This window comes from Temnothorax nylanderi, unplaced genomic scaffold (assembly GCF_030848795.1).
Source record: "Temnothorax nylanderi isolate EJ_2023f unplaced genomic scaffold, tnyl_v1.0 TNYL_tig0065_pilon, whole genome shotgun sequence".
In the NCBI taxonomy this organism is placed as follows: Eukaryota; Metazoa; Arthropoda; class Insecta; order Hymenoptera; family Formicidae; genus Temnothorax; species Temnothorax nylanderi.
Genome location: NW_027249127.1, coordinates 373,829 through 399,175, shown reverse-complemented (window position 1 = coordinate 399,175; position 25,347 = coordinate 373,829). Strand labels below are relative to the sequence as shown.

The 25,347-nt window shown below is 36.7% G+C and overlaps 1 protein-coding gene across 2 annotated transcripts; it reads right to left on the bottom strand.

Annotated features, from left to right (window-relative positions):
- Positions 1-320: 320 nt before the first annotated feature.
- Positions 321-18,679, bottom strand: LOC139773623 (uncharacterized). 2 transcript variants are annotated; one of them, XM_071708181.1, is made up of 3 exons: positions 18,050-18,679; positions 5,778-5,984; positions 321-4,018 (listed from the first exon to the last, which is right to left on the bottom strand). In XM_071708181.1, the coding sequence occupies exons 1-3, from the start codon at positions 18,132-18,134 to the stop codon at positions 3,657-3,659; spliced, it is 654 nt and encodes a 217-aa protein (XP_071564282.1). In that variant the 5' UTR covers positions 18,135-18,679; the 3' UTR covers positions 321-3,656. The 2 variants fall into 2 exon arrangements, with proteins under 2 accessions (XP_071564282.1, XP_071564283.1); XM_071708182.1 differs by having other exon boundaries at positions 321-4,000; positions 18,050-18,664.
- Positions 18,680-25,347: the final 6,668 nt, after the last annotated feature.

The window sequence follows — 25,347 nt, the reverse complement described above, 5'->3', positions numbered from 1 at the left end:
GACGATTTCGAACGAGGAAGGAGAGAGAGAGAGGTTCTCGTGGACACCGGACGCAGAATCCACGACGGAAGACCGAGGATCCGGTAGCCGCTATCGAATATCGTGCACGACTGGATGCCGGAAATCCTGTTCGCCTGCAGCGAGCGAGGGAAGGTATAGGTGCTAAATATTAATGGCCAATATTCTTCATTCTTGGAGGAAGGATTGCGCTGTAAATAAAATGTAGCAATACAATACATCTGTGATAATACATTTTTGCAATATTCGATAAACAAAAGTGCAATTTTAGGGCTAAATAAAATTGTTTTGCAACATGATAATAATTTTGACGTGATTGCTAATTTTAATTTCTAAATATATGTTTACACATACCGGTAAAAGAATTTTTTGGTTACGAAATCATAGTAAGGGTTTCCGCAAAATTAATTAATTAATTAAAATTGCGCAAGAAATTCTATTTTAAATAATATTGAAGAAGAATTTCCTTTTTTACCGCATGGTGATAGACGTGAGTAACGCAATTGCCTTTTACGTGAGGAAAGAAATTTTATTGGTAACGTAGGGACGTCCAAAAATATATAAACAGCGTGTATAAAAGTATAAAAAATAAATATCAACAGCGCACGCGCGCGCCGTCATTTCGTGAGTCTTATGGATAACGACGAGTCGGGGTCGCGACGCACTCTCGAACACGCGATCGGGAATGCCTCGTGAGCGCAGTCAAGAGTATATAGCTACGATAGTAACAGTAAGAATAATTTTAACAGTAGCGACAGGGAAAATCAGGCGAATCGTTCACTTTGAAAAAGATAACACACGCTGAGACCGCTTTTATGATCTATTTATATCATCTATTCAGCTGTTGTTACGTGAATCACAGTATTTATAAACTTCTTGCTTTTCTGACGTTACAACCTTCCGACGTTATTAAAAAAAACGCGAAATGTAGGAAAGGTTATTTCCTTGGATTTTATTATCGCAGATCGCAAATAGAGATTGTACATTATTGCGAGATATTACTTCGATTTTTGGGACAGGACGCAGCATCCCCTCTTCAAAAGTGGTCGGGTTCAATCGCTAATAGTATAATCCGTGATTGTTATTTCGATAATCATAATTGGCGCTGCATTAAAGTTATATTGATTCGCTATTAATTAATTGATTACATTACAGCATTCTAACACACATGCCTCTCTCACACACATACCTATGATTACCTATATCTACTAACTATATCCTGCGAGAGTTCGAAAGACTAAACTGTAAGAGTATCTGCAGCAGATATTGCACATTTTAGAATTTAACGTTTATCCTCCGATAATTAAGCCTCATTCTATTTCCACGAATGCAAAGTGTGCAGGAAAAAAAGAAGTGTCAAATCAACACTAATATACTTATATATACGCAAGAATATATAATCTTCTTATAAGAATTTAAACTTTTTATTTCCACTTTTTTTTCTCAATTTAACTATATAAAACTTCGTTTAATTATATAAATAACTTCATTCAAGCAAGTTTCCTTCGTTTAACGCAATATAATCTCATTTCAAGATTATATATTGTTGCGTATATACAGTTGCAAGTATATCAGTGTTGATTTGACACTTCTTTTTTTCTATGTGATATAAACAGTTCGATTTTTATATATATTTTACTGCAGTTTTATATACGCAAAATTCTACAACAGTCGCTCTCTATAGATTCTGAGAAAAATCCTCTCTTGATTTTTTCTTTTTTTTTCTTTTTATTATAAGCATAATGAAATATTATCTTGTCTCCGGCGTCGGCGTCGGGTCGAGATTTCGTTACACGCTCAGTCGCGTTTATTTCGGTGTATCGGCGTAAACGACGCGATCAATTTGACTTGAATATCTTCCAGTCCAGAGGGTTACATGGCACACATTCGATCGGGTTTCGTTTCGCCGAGGATTCGTTATAACGAAATTATTCGCCGATATTCGCCGACGTTTCCGCGTGTTTACGGAATCTGATTTTGCGTCAAGAGCATATTCTCCGACGGTGAGGAGTCTCTGCGTACGGAAACTCCGTCGTGAATGCGACGTTAATTAACGTATAATTGATCGCCGGCGGTTCGCTGCTCACGCGAGGAGCTACGATGTCCTTCGTCCTTATTGCTTAGCCGCACTCGCGCACAGCTCTGTTCCGCGACAAACACTCGCTCTCGCTCTTATCATTTTAAATTATTTTCGCGGTCTCGTTAGCGGAGAGATACTTTTCATGGCAGTCGATTTGTAATCTACACTAATCGTCCCTAATTGATGGAGTCGATAGGCGATTGGGGCCAATCGCATGTGACGATATCACGTGTAAAGTTTTCTTAATTCGTATATAATGCTACATCTCGCATGAATACGCCAACGAATCGATGACGATATCATCGCGATTGTGGCGAGAAATAATACGGAAATTTCTCAAAGTCGTCGTGTACGTTTACGTGTGTTGTGTGTGTGCGTGTAGGTCCACTGACATTTATTTTTAAAGTATATAAGAAAAGAAACGTCGATAATATTAAAAATCTGGATTTAAAAACTAAACCGTGGTTATTCCGTCTCGGAATGGCAGTGACTGACTGAATCGTTTTTATTCCATTTATACATGTGTATATATATCCTGAAATGTTGTGTGTTCTACCGTTAATTTTGCCTATCAAACTACATCCCTTAACACCGTGCATGCGAGACGATCAACGTCCTCGCAAACGCATTGACGATTACATTTTCACCGCACGATTCGATTCGCCACTTTCCGCAGGCCGACTAAATTAATTATTGCTCTGCAATTATGTAACATATTCTGAAGTTCATATTATTCATCAAAAAATTCAAAGAACGTGTCTTTTCTCGTAAGACCCGTTCCATCTTCTTCTCGTTAACTTTTTATAACTTGTCTGTGGAGAATGTTCGAGTCTTCGAATTTGATCAGATACCTAAATATATCATCTATGACTATAAGTGTCACATCTCAATTTATTACTCCTGCAATAAAGTCTTCCGCACAAGTATAATTGATTTAGATCTTTTTAATATCGTTAGTCGTCGTTCTTTCCTCTCGTTGATTCCAGGAAACTGTTGTAATAATTTCCAAAATCTGGTCATAGAATTTCATGTGAGAATGCGAAAAACTGATTGAATTTCCCGGAATAATAACAAAATTAAATTCTATCTAGAATTATATTGAAGCGTCGATCGAAGTAATCTTCTCTATAGTCGTAATCTTTCTTGAGATCAACGAGTATGATGACGATTTCTCGTACAATTCCTTCTCAGAATTCCTTCCCAGAAAAGCATTTTTCAACAGAAATACGGGAAATTCATTTGATTCGGAATGACATCAATGCCTTGATGAATGCTTGTCATCCCTGTCAACGGCATCAAGTGAGTTAATTTTTCAGCTACAACGAAAACACACACGTAGTCACTTCTGTCACTATACTCGAACAATTGCAATGACGGTGTTCAGCTGCGCTTCTCTCTCTCTCTCTCTCTCTCGAGCAGTCCTCTTCAACGTCGAACTTGTCGACGATTTTGATGAAGGGATCGCGACACTGCTTCTCCGCGATCGACCATCGACTGTCATTAGTGTTGAATAGGGCACTGTGATCCTCGCCAAGAGGACGAGCCTTTTCAAGGTCTTCTACGCTGGCGCCTGCACCACCTGTGGCCTGTGGATCGGCACCGAGATTACGTAGATGTCCAGCTTCTCGCCGGACGTCTTGTCGACGATCTCGCCGTAGTTGACAGAATCGTAAGAAGGCGGAGCGAACAAGTCATAAGGCGGCGGCGGGGTCTCCGTAACCCCGGTTGTGTTTATTGTATCGGCACGTTGTGCGTAGGGCACCGTCATAGGTCGACCGCCTCGTCGACAACACCATTCGGAGCAGCTGACAATGAGGAAGAACGCCACCAAGCCACCGAACGAGCCGATGTACCAGACTATCGACCACGGATCCAACGGATTCTGCAGGTCGCTGCCGTTGACTACAACAAAATGGGGACCTGTGAGCGAGGAGCTCGTTAATAATCAGAAATGTCTTGATTTCGCGAACTACGCTCATGCGATGAAATCACGGGGATGCAAGAATGGCATTCATGTAATGCCACAACAGAATGGTGTACTCATGTAAAAATGATAAAAAAATTAAGAAATGTATACTCTCCACGTTTGTATGTGTGAATGGTGTATTATTTCGAATATTGGAGGATTTAAGGATTATTGGGAAGTTTCGTGAATCGGAAATTTTGCAACGGAAACGAATTACGAGATATTTTTGACATATTGTTTCCGCGAAATCAAAGCGGTAATAAGAAATATCCTGAGTTGTGAAAAGTGTTAAGAGTCGTTTTCACTTGCGATCCACGTTACTCTTTTGTTGTCTGCCATAGAAATGTGAGTCGAATCTAAAATTAGCTCGACGCTTCGCTGCTAAAGAGTATTAAGGAAATACCGAGAACATCATTATCTATTTTTCAAAACATATTAGATTTGCAAATATTGTTTGTCATCATCGTGTTTCGTTATTCTATCGAAGAAACCGGTAGGTGGTAATAATAAAAAAATTGATTTTAAATTAGCTTGACACTTTGTCGTTAAAGTATTAATGGAATGTCAAGAACATTATTATTTATTTTTCAAATTTACATATTAGATTTGAAAATACTGTTTGTCATAGCGTAGCGTGTTTTTGTTACTCTATATGCATCGAAGAAACCAGCAGGTGGTAATATAAAAAACTGATTTCATATTCGCGCGATAGGATCAGATGCATATTTTGCACTCTTGGCTCTCTCGCGATATTATTGTCGCGTGGAAAGTTTCGGAAATTACACTCTTTTTCTCCCGATCAATGACGTGTACGCGCAGAACCGACATTCTCGATCGCTATTAACGCGTGATGTGTACAATGCGAACTCAGAAAGGCGATGCAAATGAAGATGGAACTACTACACATTTGCATAAATCCTTGGCGCGTGCGGCGCGAATTGTTGTCTGCGGGTGTGATTTTAACAGGATGCGCGCGAACTTGAGAGCTCATGTTTTGAATCTCGTTTCGTATCACTTTATTCAGCTAACGATAAGCGATAAGATTCTTTATATAATACTTCAATGTAGCTAGATGTTTCAAAAATTACATCACACACACATTTTCTGTTACTCTTTACAGCTTTTATTACATTACATCAGTTTCTACTATTGAAAGTTCTATTCTACTGGCATTTTATAGTTCTGATAAACGAAGTCATATCTCTCGAGATCGTTCGTACGGAGAATTAGATTAGCGCCGAGTCATAAAACAAAATGTTATGTCGCGCCTCACAACAGATAAATTTGAATTTGACGATTTGTCACAGGAAAATATTACCGAGGTCAAGAATGTAGCGCGATAATGATGGAGCAAAGTAACATTTCGCGGTGATAATTTTCGTCATCACCGATGTACGTAAATATTCAACGAAACGCTGAAGGTCACGACTTGATTAATGAATAATTATGCTATTTTAGTGATTTTTGACCTTCAAACTTGATATTGATGTAAAACACAGAACGAATATAAAGTGAATATATCGGTACGTTTTTCGGTGCATTTGGCATCGAAATATGTACCGAAATATTATATTCATAGGAGAGACGCACGAAAACGTGATCTCGAATTGCAACAGGAAACACGCGATGATCCATGATGACACGAGGATGGTGCGCGATGCTATTGCCATGAAGTCACTCTCGTGCACTAGTAAACATGATTCATGTTCTTACCGCTCTCTTCCGTGTCTCTTTCTTTCTCCACGCTCTCCTCATTCCCCTCGAATGCAATCACGTAGACCGTCCCGCCGCCGTCGACGTCGTCGTCGTTGTCGTTGGATTTCGAGTCGACCGAGTGACGATTGTCGTTTGCGCCCTGAGTCGCTTTATTGCTCTCCATTCGTCTCTCAGCACCGATGCTGTAACTCGACACCGAGTGAGCTACGACAAATTGCGATCACTTAATTAATTGCACTTAACTCTATGCGCGTGAAAATGCATATGTTATTCTCTCTGAGATCGTTTGTGCTTATCTCATCTTTTTATTACAAATCTACTTATAAACGTAATGAATCTAGTATCTAGTTATATGTATAATCACATCACTATTTTCGATATTTAATAATTAATTCTAAACGTCGAATCTATAATTGAAATATGATTATTACAATCCGATATTAAAACAGTAATATTTTATTTAAGTTACGTATCTGTTAATAATCTCTCTTTTTTTCTATTTCTTTCTCTCTTGGTTTGTTTTTCTTCGTTCTAAAAGAATTTCCGAGTGTCGAAATGCAGTATTAGCCGTTATCTGCCGTGGCCTGGCACATCATATTCTCGAAGATGCAACTGCAATCTTACGACATATATCGTGCAAAATCTCGGGGCTAAACGTGTTAACACCGAATAAACAACTCCGCCTGTCGCTCGTTAACCTGTATTGAGGTACTTCACGTGCCGTTTGTTACGAGGCATAGGCGTGAAGTCGATGCACATTGCACGTCGAACGGTCGAAAACGACGCCGTCGCCGCAACCGGCGCGGCGCCAGTCTTGCTCCGTCTTGTTAGCGAATGCGTATTTTTATCGGATACGAATAATAGTGGGAGAACTGACTCGCGCAAACAGATATACGTAATAATTAATAACAAGTCACTGATGCCGCTGCTGCCGCTGCCTACATTGTTTGAAAAATTGTCTTAGAGTAACGAACATTACGTTGGCGATTTTGTAGACGAGAACTTCTCTCATAGCTGTTCCTTAAATGTCAGAAACGCGTATATACAGTCCGATGATCGAACAAATTCGATTGACATAATAAAGTTCTTCAATCTCCAAGCAATCTTCCAAATGGTCCCTCCTCTTAAGTAACGAGATTAGTACGTACGGCTAGCATGTTCGAGAGCTATTTCTACCTATCGCTGTATTAATAATTAACTTCGCTCGGCAACTTAAATCCGTTCTTGAGATGTTAGTCATGTTAGTATTAACTATCGTGAAGTAGTTTCAATTATGAACAGCTCGGAAGAGGTTTCGCGAGTTCATAATCGATGATTATGCATTACCTTAAAGTTTTACCTTACTAGTATAATACATAATAGCACCCGCTTTGATATATAAGAAAGTAATTGTGAATAAAAAGATGGTTAATAAATAATTAATATCTAGTTATTTATTAACCATCTTTTTATTAATATTATATTGAATATTATAATTAATATTTTTGATAATATTATATTTTCATTAATTTTATTAATATTATAATTAATAATTTTGTATTACTTGTATTATATATAATAGCACCCGCTTTGATATATAAGAAGGTAATTGTGAATAAAAAGATGGTTAATAAATAATTAATATCTAGTTATTTATTAACCATCTTTTTATTAATATTATATTTAATATTATAATTAATATTTTTGATAATATTATATTTTTATTATTTTTATTAATATTATAATTAATAATTTTGGTTTTTGGTAACTTGATTTATGTTTACATCGATGGTCAAATATTTCTGTTGCCGTTATTCCTTAATAAATAAATAAAACAATTCTTCTCCTTTTTCTCTTGAATTGTACATATGACGAACATTTTATCGCCGCTTTGTGCTATTTTTAGCTTATTGTTAGGCGTTGCAAAGTGGTGAAGCGTAAAATCGATCGAAGCTCGGGTCTTCCTTTTCAAAGAGAAAGAGGGAGAGAGAGAGAAAGAAAGAATGCCGATATTGTTACTACAATTTCTTAAAGTGAGGCGTGGCTGATGTCTATCAGTTCTTCCAGAATCTCACGTCTCTACCCTGACACGATTATCCACTACTTAGCAACATCGTTGCCCGACCAGATTTCGCTTCGGTTTTATGGACAAAGTTACTTACGTGTAAGAACGTGTAACGAACCACGCTTAACGTTGCTCTCGCGTTAAGTGCAAATCCAATCTAATGTGCTAATTTACTATAATTTTCTAATAGGCTATGAATACATTTTAGCAGATTGGAACATGTGTTAATTTCATTGTACAGACATTTAAACTTCATTAAAAAGCCAATATATCGGGTTTATTAAATATTCATGATGAAAAATACCATTCCAATAAATAATTCTTTTTAATTTAAAATTTAAATATTTCTTTTTATAAATAAGATACTGGATATATTAAGAGATAGCGCATTAAATAAGAATTTTATGACGACAGGTTGATTGCTTCTCAGGTAAATATCATTTTTACGTTTATATGTATAAAAAATTTGACATATCTTCAAAGACACACAAAAGAGATGCTCGATTTACGATGCTGGCGGAAATGATTCTCTGATTCTCTGAAATTATTTTCCGTCTGTTGATCCGTATAAGTCGTTATCGAAGGTCGCTCATAATTAAAGAAGTCACGAGAGAGAAAGAGAGAGAGAGAGAGAGAAGGACGCATCATGCCATTGTATATGCACATTGTACACGTGTTTATGAGCGATATTCATTATTTCTCATTAACTTGTTAACAGAAATGTTAGAACCCGAGTTGCGAAGCCTACGTTTCGTAGATCACGTACGCTTTTCCGTTAAAGAGAAAAAATTACGAAATTTCAACTGGTAGAGACACAAGGGGCAATTTAAGTCGCGACAAATGAAAATCTCGCGATTTTTATAGGATGCGTGCGGTTGACGTAACCGCTAGTAATAAAACAGTTAAACATGTGAAAGATCTCGAATGCTCTGTCTCTGCTCGTGGTTTTCAATCGTCGAGACGTCGCAAGCGCATATGGCAAACGGTATCATTAGCGTCATTACGATATTATGCGACGGGCGTCGCGTTTACGTAACGGCTCTCGCTCTCTCTCTCTCTCTCATTCTCTTTCTTATTGTTAGTCGTAATCGCGCGAGACACGTTCCAAGCGATCGATGTTTAAATGTTCAAACACAGCGTAGTCGGCTACGCCCAAAATGTAAATCTTTCGCCTATGCATGACCAATGACCGATGAAGCTCGCAAGGTTACGCGTTCCGTATATTTACGACGTGAAGTTATATTTTGAGCACACACGTTCACTTTGATCGCATCACGTGCTGGAACTCGATCTCTGTCTGTCGATACTTGATGGCGTCGTCGATCGCGTCTTTGTCTGCTAGGACGATAATTATATGATCCTTATCCGCTAATTTGTGGTGCAGATACGAAATGCAGTGCGTCCCGAGAAAGAGACGCAATCGAAATGAGACACTGCGACATTGTTATTTATATCTGACAAAGTGCTTAAAGCTCGTTAACTCCACTCTGTATGCTTCTTGTTTTATTCTTGACGTGTATACTCTAAATGGGGTTCAAGACCGGTTTCGCACTTATTTGTGTTTATCCTTGAAGATATCCGTCACTATAAATGTGTATGGAAGATTTTATTTTTGGTACGATATGCTGGATTTTACTTCATACACATGGAATAGAGAGAAAGTAAATAATCACTATAAATGTATGTGTGTGTTACACGTTGATATTGCCGCGACATATTTATTGCATCGTTGTTAAAAGCATCGTATATACCTATACACTTCACGTCGTTTCGCACTGACTAAACTCCTCGCACAAACTTTTCGCAACGGAAGTCTGCTTAAAGTCTTCGCGTTCAAGCATCTCCTCGTGAAAACGACTCCTTCTGTCGCGCGGATGTTTGTAAAGTTTCACCTGACGCAAGTATAACCGTAGTACATCGTGGTTACGGAGACATCGGGTTGATCGAAATATTTGCGAAACTCCCGGCAGCAACGAAATCGAGATAAATCGCCGACGGTAGAGCGACGAGTAATATTTCATGATATCTTCCGGATAAGTCTCGTGAAGATTACAGGAATAAAGCACGATAAGAAAAAAGAATGTTTTACATTGCAGTTTCATTAACATATTAACCGTAAATTACATCTTGCGGTAGCCCAGAAATTAAATTTGTTTTACGATATTCTTATATCTTCGATCAATTTTTTTCTTTTTTTTTTAAGATCAGGTTATTTATAAGCTGTTTTCCGCAATATTTGAATTAAATTTTTCGAGATTATTTTTTTCTTTTCTTTTGATTCTTTTTTTCGTTGTAAAATCGGTCTTTTGATTAAAAGGTTTAGAAGGTACGAAGGCGATATTAAATATTATAAGACTCGCAGCGGTTGGGTATCATATCTTCTTTTTTTCATCTCTCATAAAATATATGTATATGTATATCGCGTGTGATGAAATATTCCTTATGCTATGTGCGTGCGTTATCGTAACGTGGAAAGATACATGCGTGTAAACAGCTTACGCGGGGTTTGATATGATATATTTTAATGATGGTATAAATCCGACTCACTGACGATTTTTCAATTCATGAAATTGCCGTTAGACGCACGCATTTGTTCATCGATCACAGTATAATTCGCTAGTGTTTATTGCTGTAATTGTTTCTTTTCAAACCGGTGCAAAAATTCAGCTTTAAAATATTACAAGTTTAACGAAACGCGAATATAAACTGATCCTAGCGTTGACTTCAACAAGAAATTCGAAGCTGAATTCTGGAAATAAACGTTTGTTCATGATATACAGCTTGTCTCGTTTATTAATAATATATAGCTTCCTGTGTAAATTCTACCTGCTGGTGTGAATGCAAGTCAAGTTAAAATATTTTGTATACCTAAAATCATATTGCCACCGTTATTTATGCAATTTAACTGTCATTTTTTACATTTTCGTCAGATATTGTCGTCAATGCTCATATCTAAAGCATGAAATTTTGCAAATTATCGTCGACAAATACGAACGTTTACAGTATTTTTACTAGGTGCCGTATGTACTTTGCTTCGTTTATTGTGCCATAACGAAGGAACAAATTTGTAAGGCAAGCAGTATCTTATCTGAGTCGGATTTTAATGGTTATTTCCTATGCTTATGCGGTATATTTTGAACATTCGAACGACAATAGGAAATACAATACCTCGTTCCTTTTTACATTGTGCAGATAACGTTTGTACTAGAAGTTTCTTAGAAGCGATAAGATTTCTATAATATTTATAACAACTATCAGATAAAAGCGGCGATCTAACGTACGAAAACTTGCATGCGCATCTCATGTATTTTAACGGTACATAATAAGTAATGTAAAATAATTACAGGTGATACATGTGGTTGCCATGTGACTCGCGCCGTACACTCGCGACGGCGCGGCGGCGCAACGATTCCGGTCGTTGGCGTTGGCGAAAATTGTCATCGCATCCGGATGATAGATAGATAGATAGATAGATAGATAAATAAGTTTTATTTCAGCTTATATGGCCACGAAATGGACCTACACCAATAACAATAACGCAGCTCAGATTTAACGCAGTTTACCAGCACGCACGCCGTTCCAAATTTCATTTACTATCCCTTAATAGAGCGCTCTTCTTTTCTTTCTCAAGTCTATTTAACCAATCTACGCTTTCAGGTTTACAAGTTCCATCCGTTATTTCTCTAATTTCCAGGTTTGATTTCTCAAATTTAGTACAGTCTTTTAGAAAATGTTCCAGGTTCCCTAATTTTTCTTTACAAAAAACACACTTTCTCGCCTCCTCATTCAGCCAATATTTATTACATTCCTCTGCGTTCCCGCATCTTACTCTCGCTACTATCCTTTGCACACCCTTCTCTCCGCTCACGCCGAGATATCTCGGTAATTCAAATTTACATAACAATTTGTAACTTACATTATATTTTGATTTTTGGATATCATTGAATATTTTCTGACCAGTCACATCTCGCAGCTTCCTAACTATTTCCCCGCACTCACGTTTAATCCTCTGCTTTCTAATTCAATTATTCCCGCTGGACTATACCCGGCTTCCAACAACAATTTGTCTCTTGTGATCGCGCTCTTTATTCTACAGTCTTTATCGTTTTTCTCTTTTAGGCATTCTTTTAACAGTGTATTGCACACGGTCTCAATTTCATCGCATCCGTTTTTCGCGTTTTTCGTGGAATTAATTGCGCGCGAGTGGGTATCGGGAATGCATATTCAAATATCGTGCAAATTGTCAAAGAATATTGATTATTCCATCCGTTCAAAATCGCGCTTTCAAAAACAATTATGTAAAAAAAGTGTCACAGGAGTATGCTATTTTCAAGTTTTGAGCCAGTATTTATCACGTTAATTGGAATGTCTGTACTCTGGGAAAAATAAAGACGGAAATAACCCACTTTGGGGCCCACGATTACGCGTAACTAAAAATCGTAATTAGCTATTTTATCTATTTCAAAGATTTTTAAGTTATACTAGTCAATTCTCTCAATTAGTTCTGTCGATATTTAGTTACGCAAAAATAATTTTCACTTAAGGGGCACTAACCAAAATACGTTAATTAAAGTTACGATATCCAAATAATTTGATTATCTAAAATCGTGGGCCCCAAAGTGGATTATATTTTTCCCAGAGTAATTAGAGCTAATTGTTTCGAGCAATATGCACGCGCGTGTGTTTAGGCAAAAAAGTTATCAGCCGAAGGCTATCGTTGATAAAGTCACGGCATGACGTGTTACTGGGATAAACAAATTGTTTGTTCATTACAGACAATGTAAAGCTATATCGCTTAAGATTTGTATTCTTATTTCAAAAAGTATTAAAGGCACGCAAAAGGTTTTTATTTGTAACGGTCGAAGATGACTCGCAGAGCGCAATATAAAATTTCGAATTAAATATTTGGTGGCGTTACAAATTGAAAATACTAATTAATCGTGTTATCAGAATTTATTAATGACGACTCTTATTAATAGGATTGAACACGCAAATAGATTCCTAGAAACCTCGATCGCAATTAATTATTTTATTAAACGACAAGTAAATGGTATTGGTCCAATTAACTACGAACGTGCATGTACAATCATTCTGTGCGTCTCTCGAAGCTGCTTTAGTTTCGATGGCACCATCGTGATAACATTGTTTGCTCTATCAACAATTATAACCGTCGCTTTTACGTAACCACTGAATAATTGGAATCGGCGCTTTGACAATCGGCCATCTGTGCGTCTATTGCCGTGTTAAAATGCGATATATCATTAATACACTTACTCGCGTGAGAAGGGTAGAAATAAAAGAAAAGGAAAAGTAAGTAGAAATAGAGTCGCGTGTTCAGGTGCCTTGCATAATTGTTCTCTAATATTAGGTAATCAAATCAGTCGGTGATGGTGTAAACAAGTGATGTAATCATCGAGATACGTCGGTCGGAAAACAGACCGACCACGAAATCGTACCGATGCGCGACGCTGCGAAGCACGGAACGAAATTTGGACTTTTTTTTATTCCTCTACAGCAATCTTCGCGATATCGGAAACCGCTCGACTCGGTCTTGCGGCCTTCGAGAGTATCGCTCGCGTTCAAGTTTGCCGTTTTGTAAGTACACTCAGAGCTTCTCTGCTTGCTCGTCTCGTTCGCATTAACTCACGCTCTTGCCGGCCTGCTCCATTTTTGAATACTTCACGTCTTTGTCTCGTCAAGAGGCTGAGTCTAGCTAAAACTGAGATGAGCTCTTGATATCGAGTAATTGTTAACGTCATTGTTCCAAATTTAGTTCCTCTTAAGATACATACAATCAGTAAAGTAGATGTGTCTGTTATGTGATGTCACCACGATCGATATTATATCGATACTCAGAAATCAGGGAATTTCCTTTCTGGTGATATTGTTATCTTGTGTTTTTACGTTAGATAAATTAAATTGGAACACACAAAAGTAGGTATATTATATTTCTATATTTAGATATAGAAAAATTTTGTTGTTTTATTTTGTATTTCACCTTTGCCACTGATAGGAAATAAAGCTAAGTTGCTCGCGTGCGATGGCGGACCTTCATTACATTCACGATTCACCAGCAGAAAAGTTTTCGCAGTATAGCCAATAAAATGTTACGCTGAGCGCTGCTTCGTGATTCTACTTAATGACTCGATTGCGGTAGTTTTCCGAAATAGACGTAGAAGCGCTCTTAATTGTACCTGAAGAGCACAATTGTATCCAGAGAATCGCGAAATTATCCGGAACTTTATCCGCCCAGGAAGTTTTCGTACTCCGTAACTGTACTTTTGTGACCAAGTCCCCCCGTGAGTCTTCTTGGCATCGCTTCAAGTTCCGTGATCACTGTGTATTATTATCGGAAGTATTGTTAGGCAGGTTTAAGAGGGTACCGAGAGCATTGTCAGCGAACACATACAGCGAGTGCCATTCTCTCAAGAGAGACTATCGGACTTTGTCTCTTTCTTCTCTCTCTACCACCTTCTCTCCCCTTTCTCTCTCTCTTTCTATTTAATTTAGGTATAGTGAAGTCCTTTGCTGAAGTATTTAAGTCAAGTGTGTGTAAGAGACTTCATGTGATATCATATGCGGGCGACGCATACAACTTTAGCGGATACATTGTATAAATCGCAATATCGAAACCTAGCTCTTCAACCAACGCCGCGTCTGTAATGCATACGTCAAGTTAAGTGCCTCCATTTACACTAATTGCGTATCAATGTCAAAATGATAAAAATATCCGCGGTTACGGTTGGGCCAACAAAGAATTACGCAAGAATTCTGTATGACATAGCTCATTTTTATCGTTTTTAATTCACGAGGATATTACCGCGATGCTAACTTTAATAATAAATTTCTTGTTAAGTTCAGGGCTAATTTTTCCTTCGGGACAAAGTAACGAGAAAATTCGTGGCCTTAAGTCTACCTGAATGTAGGAAGTTTCATCGTAATTGTATGCTAAGGATCCACAGGATGTATTCGAGGCTAGAGATAGATGTAACGGTTTCCCAGTAACGCTTTTGTACTTCTATATTTAGTACCGTGAACGTTATGTGTGTGATTGTACGTACATACGTTAGTACATCCGCTAACTGGCGTTTAAACGGGTTATCCGACTGGTTGGATAAAGATTTGAAAGACATTCAGCATGGCTTAGATATGTTTACGATCTATATTAGAAAGTTTCGAGTTAACCTTTTACTACACATACACATGGTAAAATTGCATATGACATTAAAATTAATGCCAACATGCAATATTTTTAACAGGATTTATTACGATTATTTATATTCATGCAATTATCGCGTATTAAAAGACACACTGCTAATTCTTGTAGCGTTAATAATAATGTAACAATTTAAAAACGTTTGAGAAATTGTATTACGATCGATCTTTTTATAAAAATTGTCGCGGAAAAAACGGTCGCATTCTCCAGATAAGTATTTGAAGTATAGATTATTCAAGAATTCGGGTATCGAAAAAGCCGTCACATCGACATTGCTCAGACACTACTGAATTATTACGACGTATTCTCATTAATAAAGTAATGTTTTATTACAAACGCCGCGCGTGATTTCGACGCTTTGCTCGAAATCTAAATTTTCGTGGAGAAAATTTTGACCAACGAATAAAATCATGATGTGATTATTAAATGAATGTTTTCGTTTTAACTCCAGAGTATATTCCAGAGTATTACTCTGGAAAGTTATTCTATTCAGACAAAAATTTATCGGGTTTGTTTTAGCTTAATAATGCTTATATATTTCAAACATCAAACAATTATCGATCAAGTGTGACATTTTTAGTCATGTGGCATCGTCTATTGCCGATGTATCGGTCAGATAAAAACGAAGTGGAGCGAAGGCAGCACAGGGTCAAGTGTCTGGTCCAACCGCTTTATAGCACGGTTATTGATTATGCGAGATATTTCTCGTTTAAGAATGCGCCGAAGGGGAAGAGGGGAGAAAGGAGGAGGGCACAAGTTGCGGGAGAACGATCGAAACTTTGGTGCCGATCGAACTTTCGTACGATCTGGAAACGGATCAAGCCCGTCTGATTCCGGCAGGCAACACAGTTCAAGCGAAATTCTCGTTGACTACGAGAGCGCACGCGAGATAAATCTGTCATTCACACAACGGCAGTATGCAAAATCTATGCGCGACAGAGTATACACGGTGCAATCGCAGATTTAACCGCGAGCGTCACGATAAGAATTCTTTCGAGAACCGCCTCCTGTGCGATTAATGCTTTTCCTGCCGTGTTTGTGCGACCTTCGAATACGAATTCGATGCGAGCTGTTTCGATAAGGACATCATGCAAAAGAAAGAAAAGAAGCGTTAATATCGAATTGCTTATTGAGATTTACGGAAGAACTACGTTCTTTTACGTTCTTTTTTCTTCAGAGATCTGTCTGTCAGATCGTGTTTATAGTCGTATTGAGAAATCTAATAATTTTAAAGAGAGATCTTGAAAACAAAAATCGAATAAAATATCGTTTTGATTGCAGTGCTCAAAGTTTTACAAATTGAAAGAAAATACCGTTTATGTATTTATTGTCATCATAATGTAGTATTTATTAGTTTTATAATTAAATTTAAATATTTTTATAATTTTTTAATCTTAATACGATTTTTTTAATATTTGAATCTTAACACAATTTTAATACATATCAATAACACAGATTCTATATAAAAAATTGAAATAATGTCAATCTTAGAGTGTTCTTTAATTTTAAAATTTAATGAGTTTTTATTTTTAGATTATTGTGTACTTTACGCGTAATATCAAGAGTGATATTATGATTGACATAATTCTTGGAGAATTACTCATCTTCCTTGATAGAAGGAACTTGGCTATGCATTATATATGCATTAATACTTGTCTAAGATATGTGCTAATTGACTATGAAAAATTAAGATCGGACACGAGACGGATTAGACTCGGGTTAATTAATAACGTTACTCCGCAAACTGAAGGGTTTAATCGAATTACCGAAATCTCATAATTACGTATTGATTACGTCGTACTTCGAATAATATAATGTTATTTATATTCGGAGCTAGATCGATCGAAATGCGGTCCAACGAACCAGACTTCTTCAAGCGTGTTGATAAAACCTTCTACGAGGTCTTGTCTCTTTTTTTTTGTTATCTTCCATAGTGTTTGGTGCACACGGGTTGTAGAGGTCATTTCTTTGTGTTCTGGTAATTTAATACTCCACGGTTCGAGTGCAATATTCGAACAGTTTCAACGCGGAAACGACGCTAGATTTAATCTTAAATAGTTTAAGTAAGGGTTTAAGCAAGTCCATGACCTATGAGAGTATTGGATTCTATGAAATATCTGACACACTTAATATTTTTTCGTAAAACTAGCTATTTCACACTAATTCTTTTTCTTTTAAATTATATATGTAGAGGAAAGTCCCCTATTATGAGATAGTCTCCTAATATGCGATAGCGAGGTTTCTGCTAAACTAATAGGTTCTATCTGTTGGTTCGGCCATCATGAATATTTAGTGGAAAATTCATTATTCGATCGTGCGTGCACTCGCCTACTACAGTTTTTAATTCTGCACATAAACTTTCGGCAATCACGCAAAATAGATGTGGTATCTCATAATACGGGATTTTCCTCTATATTATTATTTATTTATCAAATTCTATTAATTCTGAAAATTGGATAGAAATTAATCCAATATTTTTCTATGAAAAAGTATTTTTATTATTTTGTATTGTCTCTCTTGGGACAGTCGTGGCCAGTGCGACCGTACGAGAGCGTAATTTCACGATATTCGTTTTTAAAGACAGCGAAACATTTAAATAGTGTTACGGTTAATTTACGGTTAATTTCGAACAAAATACGTAACGCTGCGCGAATAAGTCATTTACGGTTTTTAACAACTTAGACGCGATCACGCGATTGATAGGCAATTCACGTACGTACTAGTGTCGATTTGAAACAGGCCATCACCAAAAGCGATCAAAGATCTTGCAAAATTGATCCGTGCCTTTGATGGGTATATATTAGAAAGCCAGAAACGCGCGATGTATTCACCATCCCGCCACAATTCTTATCATTAACGCTTAAATTCACTGAAAGTGACGTATCCTCCGGCAGGAAAAACTTATATCTACATTCTACAATGAATCACGAGATCTCGCTTCGTACCGTCGATTCCGAGATACACCGTCACGAGATAAGCGCGCTGTAAAACTCCGTCAAAAATGCGTACCTGGTATGGGAGCGTTGAGAAAGGCCTGGTTGCTCGCCACGAGGAACGAGACGATGACAAAGAGGCACCACGCGAGAACGATCATCCTGGATCGGAGTGAGATCTCTGAGCAGCACCCGATATGCTCCGTTCAATCGACTTGTTGAACCGCTCGGCTGAGCTGATCCGTGCACCACGTTGACGTTCACGCGTGTACGCGATCGCTGCTTGCGGAGCTAACGTGAGCGAAATTCGCGCGACGTTATTTATCGTACACACGCGACAAACGCGGAAGGAAAAAAAAAAGCGAAGAAAGAAAAGAAAGAAAGAGGGCACGGTTTTTCGTTCGAAAAGCGAACGAACACGCTTTTCCACTCTTTCTCTCATGTACTCTCTCGGCGAGGCGCGCCGCGCGGACGACTCGGCTTCGCCGAGACTTCTCTCCGACCGGTTAGCCAGCAGTGAACTGCTCGTGTTCCTACCTCGGGTATCGTAATATACATAAAGTCGCCAGATAAGCCACGGCTGACACCCCACCACCACGGACGCGCCTCGTCGTGGGACGGCCCGTTTCTGCTCGCTCTCTGGTGCGCGCCGCTAAGGAGAGCTTGAAATCCTCGCCTCTCGAGTCTCGACGCGAGGCACAGCGTGGTTTCGCTCGTCTTTCCTGTCCCCTCCCCCCCCCCCCTGCTGTAGGACGATAGGTGTCACGACGCTTGTAATTCTTCATTGTGAGCATGTAATATTCTTCACTGTGATTACAATTAGCGTTCCTCGCACCCTCGTTGATTAATGCGCTCCAATTAACGATAGCCCCCCTGCGGCATTTATATAAATACACAATTTCAACGTAATTTTAAGTATCATATATAATTAGGGCCGGTTGTTCCAACCTTTTGATAAACTAACTAATAGTTAAATCATATATATGTCTTTGTTTATCCTTTATATACATTAGACAAAGATAGACATATGATTTAACTTTTAGTTAGATTACCAACAGGTTGGAACAACCGGCCCTTAATGATGTTGTGTATCCTCGACTTAATCAGTTTCCACAATCATCAATTTGATTGATATATCTTTCGTATATCTAGATTCTTGAAGCGCATAGCGGTTTTTTTCTTTTTTTTTTGAGATGTAAAATGTGCAAAGGAAGGAGCGGTCTGTTGAAGGTCACGTAACTTCAGATATACCAATGGCGTAGAGATGTTCACTTAACAGGTCTCTCGTTGATAGTTGGCGAGTTGATCGTCAAATGATGAAAAAAGACTATGTCCGACTGTATTATAAAAAGTCGCACAGTTTCTCTCACAGTCATGCTGTGAAAATATTGACACTGTCGATCTCAAAGTGTTAAGGTCACTTAATAGTCAATCAGTGAAACGGCTCGAAGTCCTCTCGTCATTGCACACAATACGATTGCTATTATGCTTATACTTCCGCGCTTGTTGATCTCGCCGAACTGCGCGTCGGATTTTTGACGAAACGCGGAGACGCGATTCGATCTTTAAGGCGTCGTCGGACGTGCGAGCGTCATCTGAAATCCTCTTTCTCCGAGCTTACCGACGTTTCTATAAGCCTTCTCTCCTCCATTCACACATACGCCTGCTCTTCGAATCGCACGGCGGCAGATATCGTCATATTTCTTTACAGTATCGCCGTACGATTGAAAAAATTCGTCGGAAATAATTTACGTGGCGCCTTTTCAGCTCACGGCTGTATCTTTACGCAATTCACACATGAAATGGCACGGAGAGACAACAGATATTTAGAATTCTATAAAGTTACCGGAATTATAAATATTTAAAATTTTTTCTCTCTCTTGTGGCATTCCGTGCAGAAATAGTGGAAAGATATTCAGAAACTAATGTGGTAATTATAATAACTTCAACGAAAATTTCGTGTATTATGCTGCTCCAGTACAAAAAAATAGTAAACACTACATAATCTCTGTTCGTATGTACAAGAAAAATAATAAGAAAAAGAATTAGAAAATAATTAAAAGGATAATTTTTGCACTGTTTTTTTTTACAAAAAAATAAAGTCTGAGCAAATGTCAAAAATTTGCTTATATATAATCATATATAATCATATTTTTCTCCCGACTGCTGCCAACCTTCGGTTGGCGAAGACGAGGGAGTATGCGTTTCACTGGGGCCGAACCTTTGTTATATATACAATTATTACATTTATATATGATTATATATATGATTATATATAGGCAAATAAATGAACAATGCAAAAACAATAAAAAAACAATGCAAAAATTATCCTTCTAATTATTTTCTAATTCTATTTCTTATTATTTTTCTTACACATACGAACAGAGATTATACAAGAGAAAAAAAAGGAAATATATGGACATATTTTATATAATATTTTATACAATATCCCAGGTAGCACATACACGTTTCAGAAATGTTTTATAAGCGTTTTTCCGAAACGTTTTATAACCGATTTCTAGAAATGTTTCTCATGAGTAAAAATATCCATTCGAAAAACGTTCGATGGAACGTTTCTTTTCCGATAAAATAACGTTTAAAAACTATTATAGAAACGTTTTGTTTTAATGATAAAGACATTTTAGATACAGACATTTAAAATTCCTACTTTTCACGTCTTTTGAATGTGTTTATGACGTCTTTGAGACATGCGTGAGAATGTTCTAGAAGCTTTATGCATATACCATCTATGACGTCTATTCTTTGTCGAAGAAATTCCTGAACTGGTGCACACATTCGTGCAATAAGTTAAAGTGAAACAAAATATACTTATCTCACTCTAACTTAATTGCATTACTGATGTGCACCAGTTCAGGAAGGATTCTTCAAAACGGAAAACACGTATAAATGTTTTTTCAATGGCCACGTTCAGCAGAACGTTTATTTTGCAACTGTTGGAAGTTTTCTAAGCTCAGATTTGTCCGATGACAAATAGATTAAGACCGGTAGGACAAAATTAATTTAAGTAAATAAGTGGATATATGTGCATGGATAAAATGATTTATTTTGTGCAATATAAATTTAAATGTTTCAAAAAAGGCTATTAAAGCTATTATATATATAGATAAAGCAAATTATAATTTTCAAAGGAAAAATTTAACAAATAGGTATTTTTGTTAACTGTAAAAACGTAAAAAAAACGTTTCTTAAATTATGGTTTCAAAAACATTTTTGTTCAAACGTTTCTTAATGGTTCTTTACGGTTATGAAACTATGTGTACGTTCAAAAAACGTATATGAAACTAATATGTGCTACCTGGGATTATATGATTATATATATTTATATATGTTTTTATATGAAAAATTGTTTACCGGCATGCCTCCCAAAAACAGATGCGTATTTTCTGCTCCGGTGGAAATAAACAACAAAATCTTGCGTAAATTATACATACAGTTTTTCGATAAGATTTGGCATATGTATGTTTTACCGATACGACGCAATGCGTTCGAGAGGTAATGATTAATGAGAATCGTATATATGATGTGTTTCTGCCGATAAGAAAATTATTCAGTCATGATGATGAAAAGGCTTTATCTTTCATGAAACGATAAATGCTGCGGAAAAGAGTGAGAAAATTCAATGAAAATTCCGTTGCGTCATTTTCCTCGGAAGTATTATAGTCGTCGCAATTAATATGACGTTATGCGTATATTACCTTACGTTGCTGCGTTATCCGCGTAGATGCAGCGCTGAAATGAAAACAATGTAAAAATGTTTTCCGATCGGATATTTTTACTACTTTTAAAACCTCTTCCGCCAGTAGTCGTGCTAATCCGACCGCGAACGATCGTGACGATCGACTAAAAATATCATTGTAATATTGATACCTGCAGCGTTCTTCCGTGTCATCGTCCATCCATGCGATAAGGCTCCGCAAACAATTTTTTTCTGCCGCCAATGGCTTTAAAATCGAAATAATAGACCTTGATACGCGATATCTTTAATATGTGATCTTATCTAGCATTATTCTCAGAATTCATCGTTGAGGTCATCATCCTGATCCGAGACAACATCCGAGACACAACAGAACCGAGACGTGAGATGCATGTTACGAGAGATATACCAAAAAGAGATACACATCAAATCAATTTTACATGATATTATAATATATTTTTATATCTTTCTCTCTTTTTCTCTCTTAGGGTGTTGTAATTTTATTTTTACATCTTATTTTATTTTACTTATTCGCTTTTTTTATAAGACCGAGATTATAATTTCGATGCTTTAATATTTTTAACGACACGTCGCGGTCGTTAGGAAACGCTCACATCGACTCACATTTTCCACCAAATAGACCTTGACGATAAATGAACATCTTTATTGTTGCGGCTCTTATGTCATTGTTATGTTACTTGTTGTGATGTCATCGCTGATCTAATGCCACGGCTAAGACCTGTTGAGAACGAGCTGCAAGAAGAATTGATAGAACATTCGCGTTTTGGAATCGGAAGAATAGGAAATTCGAAATCTAGACCCCATTTCCGCAGATATTAGAGAACATCGAGTAAACGAAAGAAAAAGAACACAGACATTACACGCTTTTTAACTAATGATAGACAGTAGACGCGTCTTTATTTATTGTCAAAGACAAACACGAGAAACAAAAGTAAAAAAATAGGCTACAAAAGCAGGGCTACAAAAACAAGTGCATTTTATCTCATAAATCCTCGTCCCATCGATACCTGTAGGTCTATTCTGTATTTATGGAACTCTTAACAACAGAGCCGTTGAAAGTCACAGAATAGAACTGCAGGTCATTTTTGACCCATGAGAAGGCAATATTCCCAAAATCCTAAATATATATGTATTGCCTTCTCATGGATCAAAAATAACCTGCTGTTCTATTCTGTGACTTTCAATGATTCTGTTGTTAAGGCCCTAGGGTTGTCAAGTGTCCGGTTTTGAACCAGACTGTCAGGTTTTCAGGAGTCTTGTCCGGTATTCGGTTAAAAAATCAAACCGGGCATCTTAAGGCAGTTTTTAAGTATACCCTATTATACTTAATACATTTAAGTATATTCAAATTTGTCAAGGGATGGAAGAAATTTATTTGAACAAAATGCTACCAACTTTTTTTATCTTCATGCATTTCTTTTCTTGAGAAATGGTATAATTTCAAAGACAGCCCGTTCCATTTTTCAAATCTTTGTCCCTCAAAACTTGATTCATTACAAGATATTATAAAGACAACAGAAGTTTTCAAATTACAATTTGATGGAGATCAGTTATATGAAGAGTATAGAATATTAAAAATGATGTCAGTCGTCTGTTATCCTTCGCGACGAACACACGCTTTGTGAGACGATGGAAGGAATTCACCCTAGTTCTTTGTTTCATCGACCGCTTATTTGCCACTAAGATGGTCTGGCGACAAAGGATCTCACATCTATACGGGTTTCATGGACGCATAAGTGTCATGCAGCGAAGGAAACGACCGATTCTGCGTGTAGATTGACGAATAATTGACATTATACTTCTGACTTCAATATGACTAATTGTCCAATTACTTGGGTGAGACCGGATTAATGTAAATTGTGGAGTTGGATCGAATTGATTCGTTTTGTTCGTAGAATAATGCGATATATTATAATGCGTTTTTCTTTATAATTTTTTTTATTGTTCTGAAGAAGGCCAAGTAAGGCACGAAACGTAAACAAGTCTGTATACTATTATTGAATGTATTAAATATTTTTTCTAACATCTGGTAATAGCTCGAAATTGGCCGTTTGAAATTATTTAAAAATGATGTTGCTCATCATATTTACAAATAACTTACTAAAAATAGTTTAGGCTGTACTTTCAATACCAACAAGTAATGCTTTCCCGGAAAGAGTGTTCAGCTTATGCCCGTTTTCACCAACATCGTTTAACTTTAACCTTAGTTTTAACTCATTGTTTGTCTCTTTCTAACAGTCTCCCTCAGAAAGAGACGAAGAGAGTGAGTTAAACTAAAGTTAAACTTAAACGACGTTGGTGAAAACGGGCATTAATGGAACAAATATAGACAAAGTCAAGAAACAGAATGAAAGTTGAATTGGTCAAAGCTGAAATATTTACTGACATAAATTTTAACATGTCATGTAATGAATTCGTAACTATGCCTGATCTAAACCTAATCAATTACGCAGTAACAAGTACGAAAAAATACAACTTTGATTAATAATTTAATAATGTAATTAAAGTCTAAGCTCATAAAATAAACTTTTCGTGAACCCTGTTTTTAAAACTGTCTAGATAACAATATTATAAGTAATTTCTTATAATTCAAACCCAAGCTATCGATTGAGTCTACTTAGAACTTGATCGGTTGAGCGGTTATTGAGATCTCAAAATCTCGGGTACTTGCAACTCGTGCGTTCGCGTAAAAGAGTCACGGTGCGATCTCGTTTCGCGTGTACTTGGCGCGAGACACTACCGTGTCTCTTGATTAAATTTTTATTTAATCTAATTTTCTAATTTTATGATTATTATTTCTGTTCGGTTTTGTCCGGTTATATAGGTTTTGTTACCAAAAGTAAATCTTTACTTAAAAAAAAATTCCTAATGTTGGTATTACAATTCAGAAAAAGATTGCGTTTTTCACTAAACTTATCTATAGTTTATGTAATATAGCTATATATGCAACGTTTACTATAGATAAATATTAAATCAAGAATAATGTTGAAAATAAAAAAGTTTTAGTTTTAAAGTTTTAAAAAAGCAGAAACCGTGCAAGCAGAAATCGAGACTATACAAAAGAATATAAATTGAATACTATAAATAATTACAGAGAATTTGTTATTAAACGTAAACTAACGAAAGTTACTACGAGAACATGAAAAAAGTGTAAAAATGCAAGTAATGGATAACGAAGGTATTGATATATCTTTTTGCTGTAGAGAATTGTAATGTTAACAAATCGATTCTCATTCTCATTGTTCTCATTTGTTGGATATGAAATAGTATCGTCTATTTGGTCTACAATCATTTCGACTGTCTGCTTTAATAGTCGAAATTTAGAAAAGAAATCGAGATTATCTAATTCACCGAAATATTTTAGATCTTCTTATAAATTCTTCATCAGTGCTATAAATAAATGTTTACATCACAATTATCGAAATCCATGTTGCTTAATAATACACACAAAGCTCAAATTCTATTTACTTCAGCATAAAAGAGTTATAAGATGGGTCATGATCTTCTAGTAAACGTAAAACCAGAAGTTAACCAGTGAATTTTTTGATAGTAAAAGTTAGCGCACGAAGTTATTAGTTTAGTAATCAATCATGAACTGGAAAACGCAATTTTTATTTTAAACTTTAGGTTAAGCCTAA